Consider the following 11577-nt stretch of genomic DNA (forward strand, 5'->3'; position numbering starts at 1 on the left):
CTGGGTCCGGTTCCCAGACACACTGCCGCTCGGCCCTCCACCAGCTGGGTAAACTCTTCCGCGATGCCTGGCGGTGGCACTGGATTGCCCTCGGTGGACGGCCCGACACTCCTCCGCCGCCCGGTGGACGACTCCTCCGGGTTTGGGCAGCCGGCAGGAGTCCCCCGGCTTTACGGTTTACACAAAATAAAATCCAAGCCTGGTCCTCTCTTGTCTTTCACTGTCGTCAGCCCTCCTTTTTATCCTTCCGGAGCTCCTCCGTGAGACTGGTGACCGGTGAGTGGTGCAGGTGTCGCTCATTATCAATTACTCCACCGGCCTCGCTCCGTTCCCACGGCTCTCGGCCCCGCCCCCACTCGTCACAATAACTAATCGGACAACTCAGGAAAACCAGGTCACAAGGCAAGGAAGACAAAACTCAAAACACAATGAAACATGCAGACATGTAACAACAACAGTAACCACTGTAGCACAAAATAAGACTACAACTCAAAATTTGGAGGGTTACAGCTGTCAGAAATTAGGAGAAAGTGACAAGGTCCTCGCTTTCAGTGACTTCAGGACATCTGCGGCCACACGGCATCTCTTTTTTCTCAGACTGCGCTGGTGTGATCTTGGTCCACTCTTCTTCCAGTCTCTTCCATAGTTAGGACTCTTGGCTGGCCATTTCATTATTTCTGTCATGGTTCTGAAGAGGGATGAGGCGAGGACTCAATTGCAGGACAATGGGCTTTTATTAATGGTAAAAATAAAATAAAAGCAAACACAAACTACCCAGAGTGGGAAAAACAGGCAGGCAGGCAGGCCGGCCAGGTACAAGGCACCACACAGCAAGGCAAGGCAGGATCAACAACACAGGTAAATAACACATACCACAAAAACATCTGACATATAAACAACGGACCAGCACAGGACTGCAGACACAAGAATAATAAATAGGGAGACAAACAAGGAGGGTAACGAGGGAGACACAGGTGGAGAAACTGAAACAATAATGAGTTAACAAGAAGGGCAGGCACAGACAATAGACAGGAGTCCCCCCAAAGGAGCAGATTCCAGATGCTCCACCAAACTAAAAAGGAATCCTGTAGAGAGGTGGAACAGAGGTGGACCAGGGGGGAGGGATGGTGGGCCAGGCCCGTGTGGCGGAAGAGGGCCTAGAGCCAGAGGTAGACCAGGAGGAGCCAGCAGAGCAGTAAGCTAGGGCGGAGCTTAAGCCCACCAGGGCAGAGCATGCGGAGCTGAAACCCACCAGGGCAGAGCAGGTGGAGCTTAAGCCCTCCAGGGCGGAGCAGGCAGATCTGAAGCCCTCCAAGGGAGAGCAGACAGAGCTGAAGCCCACCACAACCGCTCAGAGAAGGCTGAAGACCTCCACGGCTGTGCAGAAGACCACCACAGCAGAGCAGGCATGATTGAAGATCCCCATGGTGGAGCAGATGACCACCACAGCAAAGCAGACGGGACAGAGGGCCACCAACGCAGCCATGAAGAGATGAGACTCTGGAGTGGAGGCCAGGACGGGACGAGACTCTGGAGTGGCGGCCATGATGGGACCAGACTCTGGAGTGGCAGCCATGATGGGACGAGACTCTGGAGTAGCGGCCATGACGGGACGAGATTCTGGAATGGCGGCCATGCTGTGGAGGGGCACCACATGAGAAGGCACGTCCTGCTCCGGGACTAAATGTGTCCCACTCTGGGCTAGGAGCTCCACAAAAGCCTCAAAGGACAGAGTCTCCATGTTACTCATCCTCCAACTGCTGATGGGCTCATCAAGGGCATAATTGAACAGGTCCTTGAGAGCCGCATCGTTGTAGTCCAGCCCCTCCACAGCACTCCTGAACTGCATCGCGAATTCCCTCATGTCATACCCCGTTGACAGAGGGAACTCAATGCTGCTACCTTAAGCATGCGTTGGTAGAGGGGGCTGCAGATAGTGGAGGCTGGTAGATGGAGTGAGCCCATCTGAGTCCTCAATTGGCTGGTCCGTTCTGTCATGGTTCTGAAGAGGGATGAGGCGAGGACTCAATTGCAGGACGATGGGCTTTTATTAATGGTAAAAATAAAACAAAAGCAAACACAAAGTACCCCGAGGAGGAAAAACAGGCAGGAAGGGCCAGGCACAAGGCACCACACAGCAAGGCAAGGCAGGATCAGCAACACAGGTAAATAACACATACCACAAAAATATCTGACATATAAACAATGGACCAGCACAGGACTGCAGACACAAGGAGAATAAATAGGAAGACAAATGAGGAGGGTAACGAGGGAGACACAGGTGGAGCAACTGAAACAATAACGAGGTGAACTGAACAACTGAAACAATAACATGATGGGCAGGGACAGACAATAGACAGAAGAACACATGGCACCAACAAACACACAACAAGCCATGTGCTCAACAAAAGACACAGTGACCTCTGGTGGCCATCTAAGGCACACCAGCTGAATACCGTGACAATTTCAATGTTCTTAGCTTCAATATACTGCTTTACCTATTTTGCAGTATGACTGGGACATTGCCCTGCATGAAAATTGCAGGCTGATTGGGAGATGCTTGCAGGGAAGAAACTGCATGTTGCTGAAGGAGGTTCTGATAAACATTTGCATTTACCCTGCCATGTAGCTGCATAACTTCAAATAGGACTAAGCAGTGACCTTAACATTTAGGAAATTGTAGTTTGTTCCCTAATTTTGATTTCCACTGTATATACTGAGAAATTATAGCCAAATTTGTCCTATGTGTTATTAAAACAAGATTCAGTTTAACTTCACTTTCATTCAGCAAGGATGCATTAAATTTATTTTAAAATGACCGAAAAGACATTTATAATCTTACAAAAGGTTTCTAATAAATGCTGTTCTTTTAAACTTTCTATTTATGAAAAACTCATCAAAAATATATCATGGTTTCCACAAATAAAAACTTTTTTCACCAATGTAAATAGTAAGAAATGTCTCTTTAGCAGCAAATATTCATATTAGAATGATTTCTGAAGGATCATATGACATGGAAGACTGGAGTAATGATGCTGAAAATTCAGCTTTGATCACAGAATAAATCACTTTTAAAAATATATTCAAATATAAAACAGTTATTTTAAATCTGTCATGTCCCAGCCTGTGTTCCCGTTTTGTACTCTTATTTTGAAATTTATTTCCCAATTGTTTATGTGCTCTCTTCCTGTGTTCTGTGTCCCTATTTGTCTTTGCAATTTCTTTAAAAGAAAATATCTCCCTTTGCATTAAACTTTGAGCATTGTAACTTTGCAGACGTTGTTTATGCTCTAACAGCAACATTACACGCTAAAGTTAAAAAGTGAAATCATAATCAACCACCCCTTTAAACAAGACCACAGATCCACTAAAATATTTATCTAAAGACTTACTAAGTATTTAAATGCAATTTTTTTCTTGCCTTGGAGAAATATAAGCTCAAAATGATGTGAAAAGAAAGCCAATAGAAGTGGAATGGGACTCACAACAATGGAGCTGCCAAGTAATGATCCCAGCATCAGTGCTTTCTGCATGAGCTTAAACAGGTGTGGAGGAGCTTTGTTCAGCTCATAGTTCTCAGCAATGCCTCCTGTGAAATCCTCAAAACCCTCAGTGGACCAACCTCCCGACAGAGCTTCATATGAGCCATTTAACCTTCAAAATACAGTAGAAATCAGCACCACTGGTTGGTATATCACGGATATGTGACATGTTATAGGAACATTGTGTGTTTTGTGGTTTGGCACAGTGTTTTCCAACAGTTTCAGATGACTCAGTATCTTATTGTTCAGAAATATAGTTCAGGTAAAGTAGTAGCAGGTAATTTGTGAATAAACACACACTTACTTTGCATAGGCCTTTTCCATCAGAGCACTCCAGAACTCAGAGCCCTCGGCTGAATGAACAAACAGCAGCTTCCCATCTCTGGTAGGCAGCCGGTCATCAATGACAACATCCACCCATTGACCGTACTGCCAGAACTGAAGAGACGAGAACAACACCAATCAGTCTGACAGTATCCCTTTAATTTATTATTTGAATAATAAGGTTATAAATACTCAAACGAAGCCAAAAGTCTGAGAGCACTAGTGAAAATAATCCATTTTGCATTTTTTCTAATGTTATATGGTTTTTTAATTATACATTTTATTATTAACTAACAATTTCAGTTAAATTTTGATTTAAATTAAATTATTTAGATTTAAGTTTTTTTTTTTTTTAAATCCTAAAACATTGTAACTTTTCTTTCAAGCTTAAATTAGATTTTCAATCCCAGATCTTCAATGTGGTCTCAGACTTTTTGATCCCACTGTATGTTTACACCTGAAAGTGAAAGATGCCAGCATAGTTCTCTGTAAAACTCTGTCCATGTGGAACTACACGTTCCAGAATCTCTTTTTCCAGAGTCAAAGATGCAATAGCCGCCAGCAACCAACAGTCACCTGCAAATGTATCAAATGTCATTAGATTCTTCTGCGTTAAGTTCATTATTTTATGCAAATTGACTTCCAGTGCACTTATGACAGTTACGGTCTTCCAGGATCAACCTGGGCTTCAGTGTTTTGCTCAAGGAGCATCCTGGACCTGAGTGTATGTTTCTTGCTCAATGGTGATGGTTGGGGGCAATTGTGGTCTAATGGTTAAAGAGTTGGACTTGTAACCCAAAGGTTGTGCGTTCCAGTCTCAGTCCCAGCAGGGATTGTAGGTGGGGGAAGTGAAAATGCCGCAGTTGTCCAAGACTCTCAAGTAGATGCTATAGAAAAAGCGACAGAACAGAGAAAACCAGGTGCAAGAAACAAGAGCAGTAAGAAACTAGTAATACAAGACTGTCGCAGATGCGGAAAGTGCCATGAGCCATGCCAAAACCCAGCCTTTGGAGCAGTATGTCATAAGTGCTGCAAAAGTAACCACTTTTCCAGGGCAGTCACTTGCAACAATAGCAGAGCAAAGACAGTGCATAGCATAAAGAGTGAAACAGATTCCATGTACATTGGCACATTAATACACACTCAAGTGCATGTGATGGAACACATAAAAGACAGTGTGTGGTACACAACAGCCACCATCCGAGGCATAGAAATAAGATCCCTGGTCCAGTTAAGCCACAGACTACATCAACGGTGTTAGAAGCATTCGGGGAAACATTCTCCACACTAAAAGGCGTTGTGTCACTGAAATGCAAGACCGACAAAACCACAGCCACATTACAGTTCTATGTATTCGATCAATCAGACATGCCTATCCTGGGCAGAGCAGCATGTGTGAAAAGGATTGAGCTGCTTGCAAAAAAGTCTGTGTCAACCAAAGAAGAGCTGGTCAAGGTGTATCCATCAGTCTTCACTGGGCTAGGTGATACATGTTGACCTGACAGTCACACCTGTGATCCATGGATGCAGAAATATTCCACTGTCTGTTCACGACAAGCTGAAAGAAACACTTCAAGATCTTGAGAAGTATTATTTCCCTTTAACTGAGCCCACAGAGTGGGTAAACAGCCTCGTTATCACAGAAAAGAAGAACGGTACACTGAATGTATGCTTGGACCCTTGTGACACGAACAAAGCTATAAAACGCCAGCGCTATTCCATTCCCACTCCTGAAGATGTGTGTAGTAACCTGGCTGGAAAGTCTATCTTCACCATTCTCGATGAGAAAGATGGTTACTGGCAGAATAAGTTGGATAAGCCGTCCTCAAATCTATGCACTTTCAACTCACCATGGGGCAGACATCATTTTCTGAGACTCCCATTCGGCATCAAGTCAGCAAGTGAGGTATTTCAGCAGAAAAACTCTGAGACTTTTGGTGACATACAAGGAGTACACAACATTGCTGATGACATGATCATTGCTGCCTCATCAGAGCAGGAGCATGATGAAATCCTTGATAAGAGCAAGAGCGGCCAAGGTGAGATTTAATGGTGATAAGATCCAGTTCAAGGTTTATACTGTGAAATACGTGGAACACATCATCACACCAGATGGCCTGCGACCTGACGAGGCAAAAGTGAATGTGATCACGGACATGCCACCCCCAGAGGATAAACAAGGCCTGCAATGTCTACTCGGCATGATTAAGTACTTAGCGCAGTACATTCTGAATGAAGCTTTACTCACAGCACCTCTAAGACAATTGCTGAGGAAGGATGCTGTATGGCAGTGGAACTCACTGACACTGAGCAAAGATATGCTCAAATAGAGAAAGAGTTACTCACCATACTCTTTGCCCCTTGAGAACATCATGCAGAAACAGCTGTGCAAGGCCCCTAAAGCTACAAAAGTATGACATGAACATTGCATATATACCAGACAAGCACATGCTTATAGCTGATGCACTATCCCGTGCAACCGTAAGTAGAGAGGTTGATGATGGCGGAGACCTCTATGATGAGAGAGTTGCAAGATCTGTGTGAAAAGGTAGAGACTGGCTGGCCACAGAAAAGATGAAGCATGAACAGTAACCTAAACAGCTACTGGCCTATGCGACATAAAATCAGCATCCGTTCTGCATGCTGATTTTATGTCGCATAGGCCAGTAGCTGTCAGTGTTTGGCAGTAATGCATTACTTAGTAACGTGTTACTGTAATTTGATTACTTTTTTAGTAACGGAGTAATTTAACGCGTTATAATTTTCAAAATAGTAATTAGAGTATAGTTACAAGCCAAGGTATCTATACGTTACTGCCGCATTACATTGCTGACAGAATGCAGTGATTTATAATCTAGAGATTGTAAAAAGGATGTAGCACACGCACTGGCGAGTCAAGTGCCAGTAGATTAGAGACCTGCTCCCGTGAGACCCGACGCAACAGAGTGAGTGAATGTTGATGCTTTCATAACAAATATTTATCGGGAGCGTGTATGGAGAAAAACAGTTACGTAACTAGTAATGTAACTAATTACTAATTACTTTTGAAATAAAGTAATCAGAATCAGTAATTTGATTACATTTTCAGAGTAACTTGCCCAACACTGGTAGCTGTGGGTTGCTGTTCAAGTCTCTACATTGTGATGATAGGAGACAAGATAATCATACCTCACAGCTTCAAAAAAGTCATCTTAGAGAAGCTATACATAGCTCATCAAGGTATCCAGGGAACAAAGGCCAAAGCAAGAAAATCCCTCTACTGGCCTTGAATGTTACAAAACATTGAGATGATGGTGGAGAAATGTGCACTGTGCCAAAAACTCCAGTCACGAAAAGAGCCACTCATCACACAGAATGTTCCAGAACTACCATGGATAAAGGTTGGAGCGAATATCTTCAAGCTGAGAGGTCAGTCTTATCTATTGCTAGTGGTCTATTTGACAAAATATCCAGTCTTTGCTAAGCATGGTATCCCGAAAGAATTAGTGAGTGACAATGTTCCATTCGCCAGTTACAAAATGAAGTCATTTGCGGCATCATGGGACTTTAAGCTCACATTCTACAGTATAGTCCAGGATACCCTCAGTCCAATGAACTTGTGGAAAGAGCAATAAAGACTGTTAAACATGCATTGAAGAAAGCGAAACAAACTGGCACAGACCAACATCAAGTGCTACTGTCACTAAGAAATACACCAGTGAGAGGCCTGAATGAATCTCCTGCACAAATGCTAATGGGCAGAGTCCTGCGGAGCACAATGCCATGCTCTAGTGCTGTGCTCCAACATTCAACCCCAGAACACAAAAGACTGGTAGATTTGCAATCTCAAATTCGGTATCAGTACAAACGCAATGCCAAGCCACTACCTGCACTGGCACCAGGATCCACAGTACATACAGTGGGTACGGAAAGTATTCAGACCCCCTTAAATTTTTCACTCTTTGTTATATTGCAGCCATTTGCTAAAATCATTTAAGTTAATTTTTTTTCCTCATTAATGTACACACAGCACCCCATATTGACAGAAAGGGGTCTGAATACTTTCCGTACCCACTGTATGCAGTCCAGATGTGGATGGAAGCCCGCTGTAGTGGTGCACCAGAGAGATGAACCTCAGGTCTTACACGGTACAGGCGCCAGCAGGAAAGACATTCAAGAGAAACAGACGCCACTTGAGAAAGATGCATCCGAGTCTGTGCAAAGGTGTTGCTCCTAATGAACATTCGGAGGAAATATCCACTCAGACACCAAGACCAGCTGACCAATCACCTGAGAATTCTCCGGTGAAAGTGAATAAACATCCAACACACCATACTAGGAGTGGTAGAGTAGTAATACGGCCAACTAGATACAATGATTATGTTATGGACATGTGATATGACAGTATATAAAAAAAAGAGAAAGGAGAACAGTAGTCTGTAACAGAATGATCAAAGTATTCTCAAAGTAATTTGAATGGACTATTAATGTTCACAGTGACCATTATTGAGTAAATATTTGGTATGGTGTTTGGTTGGTTAAATTAGTTAAATGTTCAGTTAAAAGTTACTGTTTAATAGGCTTGAATATGTACATGGGGAGATTTGAGTGAAGCAGCTTGAATGTAAGAACCATATCTTAGTTTTGTTAAAGAAGGGGATGTGGTGGATTTGGTTTGACGCTCTGTGTTTGATTAAACTGACTTATGTGTCGTTCTGATCATCTGTTGATTGTTCATGCCTGAGAAGTGTATTTGGTGGTTAGAATGAGCGAAAGTCACGGTGTGTCTGAAATTGCGTACTGAGTAGGTACTACATTTGAATTTAAATTTTCTTCACGGCCATTAAAAAAGTATGTTCTATATAGTATGAATGAGGGTAGTATGAATGAAATTCGGACATAGTACATCTGCCATGTTGTTACTGTCACATGACCTATCTGCCTCAGTTGCGTCGCTTCACTGCCATTCATAAATCCTGTCACATGGCCTCATGGGATAGTAAAGTGTCCATCTAATGCACACTTCAGAATCCGGGCAGAAGTAGTAGGTCATCTGGGTACTTTTCGCCAAATGTTTTTCGAATACTATGAATTTGGACGTACTACTTGCCTCACATACTGTTTTTCGCCTACTATATAGTAGGGAATGTGATGTCTAGAATGGCTTGTCTAGCCTGAAAAATAAGCTTTTTTAAAGCTATATTGAGCAAAAGAAACAACATTTATGAGACAGTTGTCAGATATCATTGGTGATTTCAAATATGAAATTTAATCGTAAACTTGGCGAACAGTTTTAGAGAATTTGATATATCCCCATTCAAAGAGATAGGAGCTGCACTTGCATGCCCGAGAGGCATTTCAAAGATGGCTGCCAAGTGAAATGAATTAAAGGGACTTTGGTAAAAAAAGAAGCACAAGGTTCACGGTTTCACAGTGTGTATATTAAACATAGGAATAAGACACTAGAACACATCATACTGTATGTGACATTATTTCTGATATAGCAATTATATTTGTTAAATTTGTCTGTGTTAACACCCGAACAACACTGATTAAAAGGCTCTTTTCTCACCTAAAGCTCCCTGGCAGATGTCTGTCCGCTCAGCGCCGTCCACAATGAACTGAGGTTTTGAGCAGAGTTCCTTCAAAAAAGGACAATGTGAGTATAGTAATGGTACAACTGAATAACAATAGGTTTTATTTGCTCTTCGCAAACAGCACACGTAAAAATGTATCAACATGTATCAGAACAAGATCATCCTCACACCTAAAGAGAAACCTGAGCTGCTGTCACTTATAGTGAGCATATCACGCACACACGTATGCAAACGAATTTACTTTTCTTAATATTAGGGATATCAATCGATTAAAGTTTTTAATCTAATTAATTACATGATGTGGCGATTAATTAATTTAATTAATAGCAAATTAAATCTGGCCCTGAAGATACCCCCAAAAGATAATTTAAAGCCATTATTGTGTTAAATGAGAAAAGTGTCAAGTAGACATTTCAAAAAGCAGCTTTAGAAATGAATATTTTGATCAACTTAAAATGTACACATTTACGTACTGACATAAAAGATGGAACTTAAAAGAAGATAATTTGAGAAACAGTAGGCCTATTTTTTGTTTACATAATGAAAGTCATTGGTAAAACAGTTTGGTTACCAACAGTCTTCAAAATACCTTCATGTTCCACAAAAAAAGTAAGTCATACAGTTTTGAAATGACATGAGGATGAGTAATGATGACGGAATTTTCATTTTTGGGCAAACAATCCCTTTTTTTTTTTATTAAACAATACTCTAAATAATAAATTAAAAATGCCAGTAGGTGGCGGTAAATGTCTTGACATTTAAATGTCTTGTCATTTAAATGTCTTGTCTATGAGTAAATCATTGAGTCATTCATTCATTCATTCATTCATTCGTTCGATTTGTTCAAACGGCCGATTCATTCAGGAATGAAGTAAACGGCTCACTTTATGAATGGGCCATTGAATCATTGGTTCACATGATTCATTGAAAAGGCGGATTCATTGAGAAACGAAGTAGGCCTTTAGCTGTGTGTTGCTCAGAAATGCACAATTCTGCTGTGGCTTAGAGGTAATATTGTCGTTGGCAAAATTGAGCAAAAACAGACAATATTATGATTAAAATATAACACAGTATTCATTTCTTATTTACTTATTTACTTTTGCACTCATGCTGTTCGGGAAAAACAGCACTCGTGTGATTGCACTCGCTGATCGTGTGTTAATGCAAGTGAAAGTGAAAGTGATAGTGACGTATTCCATACTCGGAATTTGCGCTCACCGCTCTTTTACGTCTAATCATTATTTTGCTCACTCTCTCTCATAGTTTATAGTTTATTTACCTCTTCACAACTTAAAGGTGGGGTAAGCGATTTTCAAAAGCACTTTAGAAAACTGATTCGGGCCGAATAGCAAAACAAACTTGTAGCCAATCAGCAGTAAGGGGTGTGTCTACTCATGATGTGGAGGAGAGAGCGTTCAGTGCACAGCACAGGACGGACATTAGCCAAGCCGAGCGACAGAAAGATAGAGATGGTGAATAAAAAACAAAAGAGGAAAACGTCTGCGGAACAAAAGAAGGCTTAAGGCAAGAAGTAGGACCCGTGTAATCATCGGATCAGCTTTCCAGCGCTGGAGAGAACTCAAGGAGCGGAAGGCCTGCGATCGGATGCCGAGGTTGCTTTGTTTCTTCTCGATAGGTGAGTAACACCGTGTCTGCGCTGCAACAGCTAAAGTCTGTCTAGTACACTGGATGCGACAAAGCGACCGTAGAAAATCATTTGGAATTTGTGTCAATACGTCATAAATAGAACGCAGCAGCAGTTTTCTGTCGGGGATTTGTCGTGTCGTGCCGCGCCGCATCCAGTGTAGAGCATAGATATGTATATATATCTATGGTGTAGACAGCATCACCGTTTATAATGAGTCCCATAGTATTTTGTCGCGCCGCACCACTCGCGTCCGGTGTAGACACGGTGTAACATTGGTTTTGCTTTGTTTCACAGAACTAATCGTTGCCTGGGTTTAAATAAATAATTAGTCAACCTGATGCTGTTCCAAAGCCATATTAGGCTTATTTTTTTCGGATCACAAAAGAAGACATGCTTGCACTTTTCCATTTAATGAATTGTAACCTTCTTCAATCTTTTTACAAAAAGGATTCAAATGTCATAAAATTATCCCATGCAATTCATGTTC

At 41.9% G+C, this 11577-nt stretch overlaps 1 protein-coding gene across 1 annotated transcript in view; it reads right to left on the reverse strand.

Moving 5' to 3' along the window:
* LOC107655376 (calpain-2 catalytic subunit-like) overlaps positions 1 to 11577 on the reverse strand; it is a 23186-nt gene that overhangs the window by 9524 nt on the left and 2085 nt on the right. Inside the window, exons 2-5 of the mRNA XM_016442841.1 lie at positions 9418 to 9487; positions 4324 to 4442; positions 3847 to 3980; positions 3489 to 3654 (exon numbers count right to left, since the gene is read on the reverse strand). Of these exons, the coding sequence (XP_016298327.1) occupies positions 3489 to 3654; positions 3847 to 3980; positions 4324 to 4442; positions 9418 to 9487 (489 nt within the window). The remainder of the gene's footprint in view (positions 1 to 3488; positions 3655 to 3846; positions 3981 to 4323; positions 4443 to 9417; positions 9488 to 11577) is intronic.

The sequence above is a fragment of the Sinocyclocheilus anshuiensis genome, unplaced genomic scaffold (genome assembly GCF_001515605.1).
Source record: "Sinocyclocheilus anshuiensis isolate Anshui unplaced genomic scaffold, SAMN03320099.WGS_v1.1 scaffold880, whole genome shotgun sequence".
Taxonomy (NCBI): domain Eukaryota; kingdom Metazoa; phylum Chordata; class Actinopteri; order Cypriniformes; family Cyprinidae; genus Sinocyclocheilus; species Sinocyclocheilus anshuiensis.